Source organism: Poecile atricapillus, chromosome 21, assembly GCF_030490865.1.
Source record: "Poecile atricapillus isolate bPoeAtr1 chromosome 21, bPoeAtr1.hap1, whole genome shotgun sequence".
NCBI classification, from domain to species: domain Eukaryota; kingdom Metazoa; phylum Chordata; class Aves; order Passeriformes; family Paridae; genus Poecile; species Poecile atricapillus.
Window position 1 is genome coordinate 1294498 of NC_081269.1, and position 16516 is coordinate 1311013.

Genomic DNA, 16516 nt, shown 5'->3' on the forward strand with positions numbered 1-16516 from the left:
GTAAATGTAGTTATAGGAACTTAATTAACAAGAGGTGAGAATAGTAGGGATTTGGACAGGGAGCCAGGGAAAGAGATGGTTTGTGTTTTAGTCTCCAGATCTGTTACTGTTGATTCCTGTCAAAACATTTAGAAGTTCTTCCTCCCTTGCAGGTATCCTTTCCACTTGATGGCTAGGGAATGGGAAGGATTTATGCTTCTTACTAAGGCTTTCCCAATGTCCTGAATATTACTTCCGTTTCTAGGTGCTGGAAAAAATCCTGTGTGCTTGTCGTAGGACATTTGGGTCACTTGGTGCTGGCAAGGCAGGAGAGCACAGGGAGTGGGACACATTCCAAACATGTGGTGCTCTGGGATTCTGTTGTGCTGAATTTTCCTTTCCCTTTGCTGCAGGTATCTCTTATTCATGAAGCTGGCTGCGCTGCAGCTGATGCAGCAGAAAGCCAACAAGCAGGAGAGCTCAGTTGCGCTGGAGAACGGTGCCTCTGCAGAGAACGGTGCCGCAGACAGCGAGCGGCCTGAGTCAGAGGATGGCAAAATAGACAATAGCGTGACTGGACTTGATCAGGTGAAGGAGCTCGCCGAGACCATCGCATCTGACGATGGAACAGGTATTTCATCCTCAGCACCAGCTCCATGCAGGCCTGGTGGGCTGTCACTGCTGGAGCAGCTCCAGGCTGGGGGTGGTGGGGATGATTGGTGGTTAAACAGGACAAGCACTGGCTGGCCTGTGGAGTGCAGGGGAGTTACGGGGCCAGGCAGGAGGCCAGCAGTGCACAGGCACCTTGGGGAACCCCAAGCTTGGATTTCTGAGTGCCTGTGCTTGGAGGTGAGGATGTCTGTGGGGATTTTGGGTCATCTTATGTGCTCTTATTCAGACTTTGCAGCCATTCTCCTTTACAATTGATTGTTTTTATAATGGATTTCTTCAGAATGTGCCATCATTGCTGTTTTTAGTAACAAAACTTAATTTAATAGCTAGGTGTGTAATTTCCTGAACTCCACATTCATTTGTATTCTGTTTTTCTTCCTGCTCCAGTGGATCCCAAAAGCAGAGAAGTGATTCGGAATGCTTGCAAGGCTGTAGGCTCCATTAGTGACACATCATTTGATATTCGGTTTAACCCAGATATTTTCTCACCAGGTACGTGTACCCAGAGCTGGGACCAGCCCTTCAGAGGGCAGCTGTGTCCAGGCAGCTGCAGACAAAAACTGTTCTCTAGCCAAGGCTCTTGCTGGCTTTTGTTTGGCTGGGCATGGTGCAGGGCCCTCTGTGAAGCAGAGTGCAGAGAGAGGAAGCAGCAATGCATTCCACACACTGGAGCTGCCAATTGCAGGCGGGGAGCGGTGCGCACTCACGGGACGGCTGCGGGCTGCTGCCAAGAATCCTTCTGGGATTCTCCAAGCATCCCAGCTGTGAGACCATGTCAAAAGAAGAAAAGGGAGGAAAAAAATCAAATTTGATCCTCATGTGTAGGAGTCTAGAAATGCAGGAATATTTCTCTGCTTGTGTAATTCTCTGAAAAATACATCAATTGTATATAATATTGATAAAAAGGCTTCCAAATATCCCTGAATAAGCCAGAGCTTGTAAGAGATTAAATAAAAAGTAGAAAAAGTTTTTTTTAACACAGAGGTGAAAGTATAAGTTTTAAGAGGGTTCCACACATGGAGTAAAGATGGAGGAAAAAGGGTGTAGTTTTTAGTCCTTCTTCTTCCTTCTTCTCCATGCTTCTGCAGTTTATAAAAGCACAGAATGTAATTAGTTTAGAGTTAGTCGCACTTTTAATTACGTTAGTAGATATAGAAAACTTATTTGTTAAGGTATGATAACAATATACGTGTCAGTAGTTAATAGGATAGAAATTAGTATAAGAGTGAAAAGGCCGCGTAGTTCGGGGCCATTTTGTATCATTAAAACAAGATGGGCCAGGCCGTGGCGATTTAAGCTTGTGCAGTTAGTCTGGATGGACCTGCCAAGTTCTGTAAAAATCCTTTAATAAACCCGAGAAATCTAAACCTAATGAGTCCGGGGGCTTTCTTCGAGTGACGAAGATGGAGATAAGGGGAACTCCCCACGAGGGAGGATCCCAGGAGAATTCAGCCCAGAGGAGGCTGGGGAATTAAAGAAAGACTGTATCTACAGAGAAGTCAGCCCAGAGGAGGCTGGAGAGTAAGAGAAAATTGTATCTTAAAGAGAATTCAGCCCAGAGGAGGCTGGGAGACTATAGAGAACTGTATTCACAGAGAATTCAGCCCAGAGGAGGCTGAGAGAATATAGAAAGTCATATCCACAGAGAACAGAGCCCAAAGAAGGCAAAGAAGAATTGAGAGACTGAGGTAACACTCATGTAGTAGTTTACACAAAAAATAACACTTGTAGTTGAATGACTGATGTTGGCACCTCAGTAAAGGGCTAGGTTTGTTTTAGTAACGTTTCAGCTAGCAGTCACAGTGCCCTTTCACATACACACTTCAGGCACAGGCATCACACATGAATTTCCATTACTTGGAGCAATATTTTTTATTGGGAAATTGAGAAGCTCACAGAGTGTTTCTGGGAGTGAATACTGGGGCAGGCACATTGCAGGGGAATGGCCAAACCATTGAGTTTGAACAGCCCAGCCCCTGCCTGAACACAGCAGCCAATGCTCTTCCCATCGAAACGTGTATAGTTTGAGATAAGTTTTTCAAGCATCTTTAATTCCAGGGAGACAATTACTCTTAACTTTTTACCTGCTCTTACTATGTACTTTGTGTATAGGAACTTGTTTCTGTGAGTGGCTGTGGTTGATGTTTTTTCTCTTTTCCTCTCCCAGGTGTTCGCTTCCCCGAATCAAGCAAAGAGGAGGTACAGGACCAGAAGCAGCTGCTGAAGGATGCTGCTGCGTTCCTGCTGTCGTGCCAGATCCCAGGCTTGGTAAGGAACCCAAAGCCAGCAGTGAGGCTGCCCTCAGGGCTTGGCTGCTCTGAGCAAGAAGTGGCGCTGGTGACCTATGGGACACCAGCTTCACCTGAGCAGCTGCAGGCTCTGGCACTGATGGGGGACCACAGGGAACAGCATGAGCATTGCATACAGGGCATGAGGGGTTTTCCATTTCCCATCTTACATCATGACACAACTTTATCACCTCAATCCAACAAAAAATTTTTGGCACTGGTAATTAAAGCTATTGCGAAGAGTTTGGGTCAATAGAGACCACATAAGCCATCCTCCCTAGCCCTGGGCATCCATCACAGCTTATTGTTTTAGCTGACCCTGGCTGTGACTCAGTCAGTGACTAATAATTTGAAGTGAACTGGGAAATTGTTTTTACTAATAGCAGTCATTAAAAACTCCTTCTCTAAGTCTTAGGCATTTTGGATGTTACCAAGCATGGATGTTACCTGGCCAGATAAGAAATCCCAGTTCCTCCTTTCCTGGGACACTTGCTGAATTGATGGCTAATGCAGCTGTCAGAGCAGGCACTGGAACTGGCAGGGGAAAACTCATGAGCTTTACTCCAAGAGTTGTGGATCTTTTGTAGGAGAGGGTTTTCCTTGTTGGAAAGTTTCTTCTGAACTCTAAATCCACTATTCTATAGTCAGCACAACCTTCAGAACCAGCTATTCAGTCTTTAAACAAAAAAGATGCTGAGTGAGTCAGAAAAGTGCTCAGTGATTGTTGATTACAAGGTCTTTGATGCTCCTATATAAACCCAAAACGCTGCACAGGCCTGTGTGAGAGCAGGTTGCAGACCAGCTGCTGTAGCAGGTAGTCCTGTGCATATCAGAGAGGAGCTGGTGTTACTCCATGACGTGAATTAAACAACTGTTTATCAGCACTGCAACACAACTTAACATGCAAGTGCCCTTTGTCCTTATCAGCTATGTGTGCACAGCTGCACGTCTCTTTTAATTGGAAATGGTAAATAGTTAGTGACTCTGAGGCCCTTAAAAAAGGGTCAGCCTGCTACTTGCAGAAGCAGGAGTTGTTTTGCCTCTGCCTCTGAGAGTGTAGTACTGCTCCTTCCCTGCTGAGACTGAGTGAAACTGGCCCCAGGGGCAAGGAGCTGGCCCAGACTGGGCTGGCTACTGCAGATGTCCCCCCCTGCCTGGTGGTCCCTGTGTTACCCAGCAAAAGAGTCTTATTTGGGGTCAGAGCCTGCTTCCAGGGTGACCCTCAGCCCCAGGTAATGAGGTATCTGCAGTGGCATTAGGGAACACCTGTCCTGCCTCCTGGTGTGTTTAAGTGGAAGTTCTTTCCTTCATGTTTGTCCTCAGTAACCAAAGTCTGTACATACCCTGCAGGTCAAGGACTGCCTGGATCACACGGTGCTCCCGATGGATGGGGCGACCTTGGCTGAGGCCATGCACCAGAGGGGTATCAACATGCGTTACCTGGGCAAAGTGATCAACTTCATCACCAAGACCCCTGGCCGTGCACAGCTGGATCACATCTTTGTAAGCATCAGGCAGTTCAAATCACTCTGGCATAGTTTGTCCCGAGGAGATTCCCACTTGGCCAGTTGATCTCTCTGTGTAAAAATAAACAGCTTCAAAAATAGTGGGGGAGGGAGGAGGACTGCTAAGTGGTAGCTGGGGAGGTTTTTTCCCAAATCCTCAATGGCTTTCATAATGTTAGGAACTGCGAGTATCTTTTGGGTAGAGGATTGCTTCAGGGATTCCCAACTGTAATAGAGTAACACAGTTGGATTTTCAGCCATGCATTTTTCAAGCCTCTAAGACACATCTGGGCTTTGGATCAAACTCTGAAGTGTTGTGAGTGTGGCTGCCCAGAAGCAGGCAGAGGCTGGGCTGTGGCAGCCCCTGAAGCACTGCTGCAGCTGCGCTGAGCCATACTGCTGTGCTGGCTTGTGGGCACCAAGCACAGAGGTGCCAGGGGCTCCTCACTGGCTCCGGGAGGGCTGTCAAATGCTTTTGCTGTTCTGTGCTGCAGGGAGAATAGTGTATCTTCTGCAGATCTTGCTAAAAGACCATTTCAAAAGCCCAGTGTATTATTCCATTTTCTTGCCAATGGACTCACAGTCTGTTCTTTATTCCTTTGGGCAGAAAATTGGAATCAGCGAATTGATCACTCGATCAGCCAAACACATCTTCAAGACATACCTCCAGGTATGACCAGCAATCTGACCTCTTGCTCCATGTGTCCTCCCTAATGACTTTTTTCCACAAACAGAGCTGTTTGGGGTTCTCCTCTCATTAGGCAGTTCCTGGGGGTTGCGTGGCAATGAGAACTACAAGCTCATTAGCACTGAAATAGGTACAGGCCTGTATGTAATGCAAAGCAAGTTCCCACTTGAAGAAAGCTTTCTCGGAGAGCAATCATTCGTGTTTTTCCTCCCCAGATCTTTCACTCATGATGTTGGAGGCTTTTAAAAGTGAAATCACAGCTTGTTTTCCTTGTAATACCTTTTCCTCTTAAACAGTGTTGTTTTTCCCTTCTAAGAAACATTTTTAATTGGCTCAACACTACATGTCCTTGTAGCTGTTCACACACAGCCTAGCAATACACCTGGCTTCGTTCCAGTGCCAAAGTCTTCTTTGCTTTCTCTGTCCCAGGTAGCAGCCCAAAATGTAACCACACATTACATATATATATATACACACACATATAGGCATATACGTAATCCTACATTGACATCACTCTGTCTGTCCATCTGCCACTTGTAAACACTGGCTTCTTGTCCCTCTTGTGGACTGACTCTGGTGTCTCACTGTAGGGTGTGGAGCTGTCAGGTTTATCTGCCGCCATCAGCCACTTCCTCAATTGTTTTCTGAGCTCCTTCCCAAATCCCATTGCCCATCTTCCAGCTGATGAGCTGGTCTCCAAGAAGAAGAATAAGAAAAGGAAAAACAGGAACCTTGGAAATGCTGATAACACTGCGTGGGCCAGCATGACCCCTCAGGAACTATGGAAGAATATTTGTTCAGAAGCAAAGAACTATTTTGATTTCAGTCTTGAATGGTAAGTGGAGCAAGTGACCCTGGCTTGTCCCTGGATTCACCAAACTTCTGTAGCTCTTGCTCTTTAACAGGACCTCCCTTTTTGATTTGTTTTCTTTTTGAATAAAATTTGTACCCTTGCAGGACTTACACAGATCTTTAATGGAAAGAAATTGGGCAAAGAGTAGGAAGGGGGAAGTGAAATTTTGAATTAGATGAAACCTATGATGCAAAGGCAGCCATGAAAAGCAGGGGAGGAAGGGAAGCTTTTCCTAAGGGGACAGAGGGGATCAGAAGGTGAGAAGCAGAAATAGTATAGTCAGAAGATACTTGTCTGTCAACAATTACTTAGGCTGAAGGAAGCTTCTGTTCCAAAAAAAGGACAGCTGCTCCTGTATGTGAGCAGAGATGGGGGAATAAGGAAGGGGCACGTTGTGAGTGCTAAACGGGAAGCACCAATGAAATGGCCCAAAAGAAAAGCCATGGCTAGTTGGATAAACCAACTTCTGGTAGTTGGACAGTGATCATGCCCTCATGTCAGGGACTGCTCACTCCTCACCAAGAGCTGAAGATACTCAGCCCAAACACTGCAGTGGGCTTTGGGAACACATGTAGGATTTCTCTGAAAGCACTGCTGTGCCCTGTAGGCTTTCACAGACCTTGGGCAAACTCTGCAGTTAGTCTTTGGTTTGAGTTAGCACCTGGCTGTACAGGGACCTGTGCCTCAGGTTCCCACAGTGGAGTGATGTCCTTGAGCAGAAACTCCCCTGAGAGCTGAAGCTTGTGTGTGCTTTCTGCAGTGAGAATGCTGACCAAGCAGCTGAAGTGTATAATCTACAGAAAATCACCCTGCTCCGTGAAATCTCCCTCAAAACTGGAGTCCAGGTAAGATCCACATCCTCCGTCCCTTGCCATTATGTTCTGTACTGAGGAACATGAAGAGCAAGTGCAATGTGTTTTGGAGGCACAGCATGAGCCCCAAAAGGTCTTTGTGGTGTTCATGTTGGAATACGGGTCCCAGCTCTGAGAATGAGATTTCTAATCCAGTTCCCTCATAGGGTAAACTTGGAAGAACAGCTAGGGTTCCCGCTCCTCTGTGGGCTGTGGGAGTATAACTGTATGAGCTCTCCTGTCACGGGTTCAGTGTTGTCACCAGGGTGCCATTTTGGCATGCACAGGTGGTGGTGCACACCTACATCTGGCCACCTTGAGGAGTTCTGTCCCAGGTCGTGGTACAGGAGTTTTGACTGTGAATCCACATTTAGAATTTTGCAATTTTTCTTGCCAAGTGCCTATGGAAGTGGTAACTGTGCTCTCCGCTCTTTTTGGTCCCTCCAGATCCTGCTGAAGGAGTACAACTTTGACAACAGGCACAAGCCCACTTTCACAGAAGAGGATATTCTTAACATCTTCCCTGTAGTGAAGCATGTGAACCCCAAGGCCTCCGATGCTTTCCACTTCTTCCAGAGTGGGCAAGCAAAAGTTCAGCAAGGTACAGCCCCCGTGTGCCTCTGCCTCTCAGGATGATCACTGATAATGGGAGGAGTAGGGTGTGTGGGGCATGGCCACCAGGACACCCCTGCCAACCCCAATTTGGTAGAGAATCCTGGTCTCCCAGACTATCTGGAACACTCCTGCTGTAAAGCCACCAGCAATGAGCAAGAATGGGTCAGGGCAGTGGTACCCTTCCCCCAGGGCAGTGACAAGTGTCTGTTTATCCCACTTCTGGTCTCACTTCTTGTCTCCAGCAGTGTTGGGAGTTATATATATATATATATGTGTGTGTGTGTACCTTCTTTTCAGGTTTCTTGAAGGAGGGCTGTGAGCTCATCAATGAAGCCTTAAACCTGTTCAACAATGTGTATGGTGCTATGCATGTAGAAATCTGTGCCTGCCTGAGGCTGCTAGCTCGGCTCAACTATATCATGGGAGATTACTCAGAGGTAAGCAGGGGCTCTGCGGGGATCTCCTCAGTGCTGTCATTCCTTTGCCACGCTTGCTCAAGCTCACAGCGTGGTGTGACTTGCCCGGGGTTGTGTTCTGCTCTCTTCAGGCCTTAAGCAATCAGCAGAAAGCGGTGCTAATGAGCGAGAGGGTCCTGGGCATCGAACACCCCAACACCATCCAAGAATATGTGAGTATGGAGAGCTGGGGGAGCAGCACCACCTCAGGGGTCTGCCTGCAGTCTGGGAGCCTTAGTTCATGTCTGCAGCTGGAAAACAGTTGCATTTTCCTCTCTTCTGCAGCTTTCTTTCCAGAATTCTCCACTTCATCATCTCTTATGATCCTGCAAAGTGAAAAGCTGAGTGTGTCCTGCATGTTCATTATTTGTCCTGCTTAACCTAGGTTTCCAGTGTTTGTCTGCTGCATCTTTATTTAGATGTATTAATTCTCCTGGCTTTGGCCCTGGGCTTATGTCAAAAACAGAGGATAGAATCTCTCCCAAAACACAGTCAGAGTATGACATCCATATGCAAGTCAGGTTGGAAATATTTCACAAGGGGTGTTAAAAGAAACTGAAATAAACCACACAGCTTCCTCAGGGACACCTCAGTGGGGCTGTGCATCAGCCAGTAGACTGGACTTTTCGAAGTGGCTGAAGCCTTCTTTAATCAGTGAGGAAGACTTTTTATTCATGTGCAGCTGAAGAGTGGAAAGGAGAGATTAGTTTCCTTTACATTCATGCTGGGTCCCTTCTCTTGTCCTAGATGCACCTGGCTCTGTACTGCTTTGCAAACAGCCAGCTCTCGACAGCACTGAACCTGCTGTACCGTGCACGCTACCTCATGCTGTTGGTATTTGGGGAGGATCATCCAGAAATGGCACTCTTAGATGTAAGTAATTAAGAGTCTTCAGGTTCCTAATCTCTGAGAAACCTCTTGGCCTTTAAGATGCCCACATGATGGCCATTAAAAACAAATGTTTAGGCAGTGCTTTTCCTCCCTGGGTTGTTACTGAGTGGTACCATCAGATGAAGGAAAAAAATGAGTTTAACCCTTTCACTTGGGAGGGTCAGCCTCTGTGCTGAGCTGTGCACTGGGATTCTGCAGGTGGGGTTTGAGCACCTTCCTAATCCTTAGGAAAGCTCCAGTTTATGCCAGTGGAACAAGAACGTAAAAAAGTTTATTGACGTCCCTGTCACATGTTACTGCTGCAGGGCCTGCAGCCCTTCTGGCAGTGACACACCTGTGGGGTCCCGCTGCTCACAGAGCAGGAACTGTAGTGTCAGTGTCTTTCCTAATGCCTGCTTGGCTTCTCTGTACAGAACAACATTGGCCTGGTGCTCCATGGGGTCATGGAGTATGACCTGTCCCTCCGGTTCCTGGAGAACGCGTTGGCCATCAGCTCCAAGTATCACGGCTCCAAGTCTCTGAAGGTTGCTCTGAGGTGAGGCAGGGTGGGGTGCTGGGCTGGGTCACTGCTGTCAGAGCGAGCACAGTCACCCAGCACTTGCATGGGAGCGGCTGGGCTTGAGAACTGGATATTCAGTCTTGTCCCCAAGCCAAGGTCATGGGGCAGGACCCAAGTTTGTTATTTCAAAGGATGGAGAGCTGTTCTGAACGTTAATTGTGGGATCTGCTGTGATGCTGCTTGCTCAAAAAATCTATCAAGATGACCTGTGGAATCTCGGTAGAAAAATGTGTGTGGGGAGTAAAGGTTGGAGAGCCTGTAAGGGAATTGCACTGGGAGGCAGGGACAGTGCATTAAATGCTCATGTTTAATTCTTCCAGCCCTCAGGGAGGGATCTTTGAGAATCATTTAATGTGCTTTTGTCCTTTGCCATAAAGTCCTGTATTTGAATAAAAAGGCTTCTGTGTGTTCCCAGGGGAGCTGGGAGTGGTGACACCTGTAGGATCTGCTCCCAGTGCCCACTGCTGCAGTGCTGGATGCCCTCTGACTTCAGTGCAGAACTGGCTCTGTTAGCCAGGCATGGCCCACTCCCAGTTCTTGCTGCCACATTGCAGCCATCTGTTTGCCATCAGGCTGCAAATCAAGCTGATTAAACACCTGCAAAGCCTGCCTTGTTCTCCAGTGGCTGATGAATGTTCAGGCCCCAGAGCGTCTTCAGCTGTCCCTTAGTGGCACTGGGATACCTGGAGACACCCGTGCCCTCCCACAGAGAAACACTGCCAAACGCAGCAATTTCTTTTTCATTCCAGAAGCACCAAGGCCAACAGTCCAAGGCAAGTCAGCTCTCCCAGCTGGCGAGAGCCCAGAGAACTCAGGCCTGAGGGCTTAGGGCTGCAGCCTTCCTCTCCAGTTAGTAAATCCAAACCCAGGGTATTCCCATGGATGCACCTCTCCCTTTGGTTCACTGCTGTGGCCTTCAGCTTTTCTGGATGCAGGACAAAAGATGCCCAGCTCAGTCTTTACCCCTGTAGGTCACTTCTCAGCATTCCAACTAAAATCCAACCTTAATGAGTGTAGTATTTGAATCCTCAGCTGGGTGGGAATAAGTAACTCCCACGGTGCTGCATTCAGTCTCCTTTCATGCTCATGTTAAGACTTTCAGCCCAGACAGTGTGATGGCACAGTCACACTCACTGCAACACAAATGTTTCTTCTTCAGAGAAGTGACAACCCTTTTCCTTCTCTCAGCCACCACTTGGTTGCCCGAGTGTACGAGAGCAAAGCAGAATTCCGGTCGGCTCTGCAGCATGAAAAGGAAGGCTACACCATCTACAAGAATCAGGTGATGTGTGGTCCCATGGTGCACTCGCGAGCTGTCACTGCAGGGCCAGAACTGAGCAGTTCCACTGCAAACCAGTGCCCAGCCTGGGCTTTGAGAAGGCCTTTCTTACAAACAGCAGATGCCAAGGAGTCCTTGTAGGGCCAGTGCAGAATTGCCTGCCTTGTGCAGTAACTGCCCACTGCTATGCCAGGAGTCTTTGCTCAGCTTCCTGCAAATGTGTCCGTGCTCTTCCCATGGCTGGACAAGCACTTCTGTTGTAGCATGGTCCCATGTTCTGGTGGGGCTTGAAAAAAACTGGTTTCTTCTTCCCATCTTTTGTCTTCAAATAACAGCTCCAGACTGGTTTGGTAGTGAGCTCTCAGCCTGGCTGCTGTTCAGTGAAACTCCTGCCCCAGCCTGGGGCTGTCTGAGCACGTCTGCACGCGGTGACTCAGCTGAGGGCACAGCCCAGTGTGGGGAATGCTGGAATACTGGTCCAGGTGGGGGGATGCTAGGATGCTGCTCCTGTAAGAAGAGTCCAGTGCAGGGAATGCTGCTCAACCAGCAGATATGTTCCCACTTGATGAAAATGTGAAATGTTGATAAGAAGGCTCCCAGAGGAACTGTTTTACTGTTTTTTGTATGCCAAGGCAGTTAACATCCATTTTGCTGAGTTCCTGTAGGGACACTGAGCTGGCAGCACCCGGGTGTGTTCCCTGGGTTGGGTCTTGTTCTCACTTGTGATGTTGAACCCTTTTTTTTTTCCCATTTCCCATCAGCTCGGTGAACACCATGAAAAGACCAAAGAGAGCTCCGAGTACTTGAAATATTTGACGCAGCAAGCGGTCGCTCTGCAGCGCACAATGAATGAGATCTACAAGAATGGCTCCAATGCCAACATCATGCCACTGAAGGTGACCCGCAGCGCTGGGATCGTGCTGTGCCAGCAGCACGTTGTGTCCAGCTGCTCCTGAGGGGCATGGGCTGAGAGGAGGGGGTAGCGGTTGTCCCTTCCCAGGCAGAAGCCCTTGCTGGGGCAGTGGCTCAGACAGTGTGGTGTCAACTGTGTAGATGGAGCACAGCATTGCAGGATGCCTGGGGAAGCAGCGGGGTACAGGAACGGCTCCTGGGGTGCCAGCCTGGCACATCTGCACACAACCCTGCCCTGCTGCTGACTCACTGCCAGGCAGCAGGTTGCTCAACCCAGAAATACTTCAGTTTCCTCATCCTCAAAAATGCTGTCATCCTTTGTGAGATGCTTTGTTCTCCTTCCAGGGATGTGGTTGGGGCGGCTGGGCAGGGAGCACAGAGGGGCTGTCTTACCTTACATGGAGCAGCAATGAATGGCCCTCCTGGGCCAAACCCAGCTGCTCCTGCCTGCTTCCAGGTGCCTGGCTGAGTACCTGGCCTGAGCCATTGGTGCTCTCCCTGGCAGACTGTACCCCAGCAGATTGGGAAAGAGGGCTCCAGCTGCAGGGAGGACAGAGTGTGACAGTGCTCTGTGTGTCGGTTTTCTTCTCCCTGTGGAGAACTGGCAGCAGACCTGAGGAGTTCATGGCAATGAAGGGAGCACAAGGACCTTGAATCAAATAAAAGTCCAGGGAATTGTGGGCAGTGAAGAGGCTCAAACCCATAAAAATAGCACTAAAGGGTTTACCCTTGTTAAAAGACTTGAAGGAGGGTAGACAACCCAACACATTTTGGAACTGGCACCATGATGTATTTACCTGAAGTCCTGCAGGGTTCAGCAGGAGGTCCCACAGGGACTGGTGGGAATCTCTAGATGGTGCTTTCCAGTTTATGGATATACAGAGGTAGATAATGTAAATTATGCCATTTTCTCAACTTTTGGTAATGGGATGTGCTAAGCAGTTCCAGAGTAGGTTCTGACTCCTAAAACTTTTCTCTTGCAATGTAGTTCACAGCTCCCAGTATGGCCAGTGTCCTGGAGCAGCTGAACATTATCAATGGAATTCTCTTCATTCCACTAAGGTACAGTGATTCTTATGGGTTATGCCCTTAAAAATCAAGTCTGTATTGTCTTCATTTGCAAGAGAGCAGAAACCAGCTCCCCAGGATTTGTTTGTTTTAGCCAAGATCCCAATTCAGGCCTTGATTAGCATCAAGATCACTGTAAACAGCAGGACTCTTAGATTGTTTTTTTAATTATGAATTGTCTTTTATTACTGCTAGTTGAAAATTTGATTGGGATGATGGTGGAAATACATGACTTGAGCCAGGACTGTTCTTCTAAGGCTGTAAATAATCACTGGTGGTAAAAATGCCGCATCAGCAGCTGGAGGCTGCCTTGCCATCAGCAAGATGAACATTCTGCTCTGCCCTAGCCCCACTGAGGGAGCAGATCCTGGTGCCTCTTTGTTCAAACCTAGCCAGCAAACTGGGCCCTAGCCCTGCTCAGCCATGGCTGAGCTGTGAGGGAGGGAGGTGCAAGGAGTGTTCCCCCTGTTGAACATGACCTTGTCGTGGTGCTTCACCATTCCCATGGCCAGTCTAATGTCTGCTCCCCTTGCTACTTTCCCCTTCAGCCAAAAAGACTTGGAGAACCTTAAAGCCGAGGTGCAGCGACGCCAGCAGCTCCAGGAAAGCATGAAAAGTGGGGAACAGCTGGAAGCAGAGGACAAAGCTGTGGAGGAGAAAGAGGCTGAGCCAAGCATGCCTTCCACTGCCATCCCCTTAACACAGAGCTCTGCTTAATGTGTACCTCGCTAAAAAAAAAAAAAAAAAAAAAAAAAAAAAAAAAAAAAAGTTTAAACCACCCTTTTCTGAATCTGGCCCAGGGCCTTAGCTGCCCTTGGAGCAGCTCCTCCTTTTTGACAATGTTATTGCACTGGTACAATTAATACACAATGCAAAGAACTAATCTGAGCAATGTAATCTGTCTGCCCAAGCTTGTGTCTGCCACGCGAGGGGAAGTGGCCGGAGGCAGCACAGACCCGTCCTGGCGCGCGGGGCCCTCCTGCCGTGTGTGTGTGTCCGTGTCATGTGTGTGCGCAGCAGTTATTTCTATTTTGTACATATGAATTCCAAATGAACTGTCTGGAGGAATGTAACATTTCTCAGGTCATTTTTATGTTGACTAAGGACACTGCTTTGCTAAACCAGTAAAGAACCAGCCCCATCACTGCTCCACGTTCTTGTAAAACGTGGATTCCAAGCCAAAAGATTGATTTCCCCCAGTCACTATTCAAGATTGTGCTGAGAACAGCCATATTTGTGTTACTGAGGTGACTGAAGCTTGTGACATGTGGAAGTGGGGGATGTACAGCATTTTCTACATCAGGATATAGCCATGGGATTCCTTTAACCATTTTTTTCTATGTTTGGTTGGCAGTTTGGCAATTCAGTGGGGTTTTGTAACATTCACATTCTGATTTTCAAGGTAAAGATATAGATAGATATATATATATAGATATATATATATATAGATATATATATATGATATTCACTGTTCCACCTCTGCTCTGCTTGCAGCTGAGTAACTTGGGATACTGTATCCAAAGAGTGAGGGCTTGATCTTTAAAAAAGCGCACAAATTTCCATTGCAGTGGAAACCCCAGTGCCTCGGAGAGCTGGGAATGCTGTTAAATGAGGGCTGAGCTAAGGGGCGTGAGGAGGCAATCTCAGCCCTATTTAAGGGCAGGAGAAAGTGGAGGAGAATTTAGAAGTGGAGATCTGGTGTCATGTGCAATAGCAGCTGTTGACACAGAGCTGAGGGCCCTGAACCTGACAGAATCACAACCGGAAAGTAACAGGTTTTGGGGAAGGGGTTTAAATAAAAACTTAAGTTCCTGTAGCACTGAAACCTCTGGCAAATACCTTTGTCTCAGGTGTTTTTGCATGCTGGTTTTGGGCCTGGCACTGGGAGCTGCCATTGCTGGCAATGGACGGTACTGAATGGCAAGTGTCACTAAGAAATCCTCCTGTCCCCTCCCACGCACATCCTGTGGGTTGTCACTGTCCTCAAGCAGGTAAGATGTGGCTGCTGCAGGCCCTGGGATGCCGACAGAGTTGAATGTCCTGTTTTCCAAGCAGATCAAGCTGTAGAAGAACGGTGGGCTGGCCGCAGCCCTGCGCTGCCGGCACCCAGCCTCTCCCTCCCTCGCGTTGTATGTCCTGAACCGTACCCATGCTAATCCGCGCTGCTTCTTTTACTGACCCTTGGAGCCAAGTGCTGTCCCTGTGCTCTGTACCCTCCGTTTCCTGTCTGACCCTCCAGGTATTTGTAACTCGGGGCAGGGTGGGGGGGAAGGAGGGAGCAGCCTCTGAGGTGTTGGAGGCAACAAAACAGTCTTCACTGCAAACGAACTTGCTCCTATTAGAAAAATTCTGCATTTCCTGGAAAGCAATCAATAAATTACTACAGTGCATCTTTCCTACAAGATTTTTCTTTTACTAGTGTCTTACAGTCCATTAAAAGCTTTTTAAACTCTTGCAGGTACTTTTTTGGTTCTTTACTGTTGGGTGCAGGTGTTGCACCCACCACTCCTGTTCTTTGAGTAGGAGCAGGGCTGAGACAACAGCATCAGCTGACCTGGAGGCTTTGAAACCTGTAAATCAGTACCAGAGTCACAACCCTAGCCCAGAGGGGGCAGGACCATAACCTCTGCTGTCAGAATCCATTTGTGCTTGGGGGCAGGAGTCACTTTGCCCTCTCATCCCAGGGGAGGTGTGGGAGCAGGGACATAGCCTTGGGGATGCTATACCCATGTGAAATGAAGCTGAAGGATACAAGTCCTGGCTACTGAGGTTCCACAGCTAAGCAGCTCCAAGGGCAATGCAGGCTGGCAAATAACTGCATTTACCAACATCTGGCTGAACCTCACTATCTCTTTCGGGTTCTAGGGGTTCTCATTACTCTGTTCACAAGTTCTTAAACAAAAGTATAAAAACTGATTCAAATGGGCCCTGGGACACAGCTGGGCTGGAGGCAGGCAGCTAACTCAACCCGTCCACTGAAAAATGTTTCAGTGCCCAGCAGTGCTGTATTGGGACTGGAGAGAGCTGATCCAAACCAATTTCACACCTACAGAGCAGCTGCCAGCGCAGCAGTTGCTGCACAAGCAACAGCTTACCGAGCTAAGGAGGGAGGTAAAATTTAACTGTTCTTGGCAACTCACACCTGAACCTGCCTTTCGCTCCCTGTGACAAACTCGCTGATTGTGGACATAGGAGGCTTTCCTTTCAACCCTCACCCCAAAAAGCACCTCTGTGCCACCCTGTCCCCCGGTATGGGATAGCCTATTCACACATTGGCTCTGGTTTTTTTCCTAAATGCAAGTGGGTCTCCTCCAAATGTCCATTCCATGTCTTTTCCCACTGCAACATACCACCCAACCAGCTGCTCCCACTAGACCTCAGCTGGTGGGAGTACCCTTTCGTTCTTTCCCCACATCAAGCTCATGAGTACATCTGAGCACATCTGTGCTCTTCCATTATGAAGATGTGCCCATTCCAGTTCTGGCTGCTGACCCATCTCTAAACAGTACCAGAGACAATTAGGGCCAAGTCACAGGGAGAAATTAAACCAAAGCACACACAGGCACAAGACCCTATTAGCAGAACAGATGTTGCCAGAACCACTCAGTGCCTTCAGCTTTCCAGGTACCCAGCTCCCCCGTGCTGCCTCAAAGCCAAGAGCAGTTACTCCGAGGATCCATGAACACACTTGGCCACCGCCCTCAACAGCTCCAGCACTGAGCAAGGAGCAGTGAAAGGCGGTTCCTGTACAGACAGAGGGTCAAGATAAGGGGAAAATCCAACCAAACCACACCCACCAAGGGCTGGCCTGTGCCAGGTGCAGGCAAAAGGCTCTCCTGCCCACCTGTGAGACTAGCTTAGCCCACCAGAGCATTTCCTGTAGCACTTCATTGCACCAGAG

General features: G+C 48.3%; 1 protein-coding gene across 3 annotated transcripts in view; it reads left to right on the forward strand.

Annotated features, from left to right (window-relative positions):
• CLUH (clustered mitochondria homolog) overlaps positions 1-15069 on the forward strand; it is a 33629-nt gene extending 18560 nt beyond the window's left edge. For all 3 annotated transcript variants that reach the window (XM_058854472.1, XM_058854473.1, XM_058854471.1), the window contains exons 11-26: positions 393-610; positions 1039-1143; positions 2819-2919; positions 4290-4442; positions 5052-5114; positions 5723-5967; positions 6746-6830; positions 7284-7437; positions 7749-7888; positions 7999-8079; positions 8654-8779; positions 9211-9332; positions 10545-10638; positions 11397-11531; positions 12536-12609; positions 13164-15069. In XM_058854472.1, the coding sequence (XP_058710455.1) occupies positions 393-610; positions 1039-1143; positions 2819-2919; positions 4290-4442; positions 5052-5114; positions 5723-5967; positions 6746-6830; positions 7284-7437; positions 7749-7888; positions 7999-8079; positions 8654-8779; positions 9211-9332; positions 10545-10638; positions 11397-11531; positions 12536-12609; positions 13164-13332 (2065 nt within the window). In that variant the 3' untranslated portion in view covers positions 13333-15069. The remainder of the gene's footprint in view (positions 1-392; positions 611-1038; positions 1144-2818; positions 2920-4289; positions 4443-5051; positions 5115-5722; positions 5968-6745; positions 6831-7283; positions 7438-7748; positions 7889-7998; positions 8080-8653; positions 8780-9210; positions 9333-10544; positions 10639-11396; positions 11532-12535; positions 12610-13163) is intronic.
• The last annotated feature ends 1447 nt before the right edge of the window (positions 15070-16516 follow it).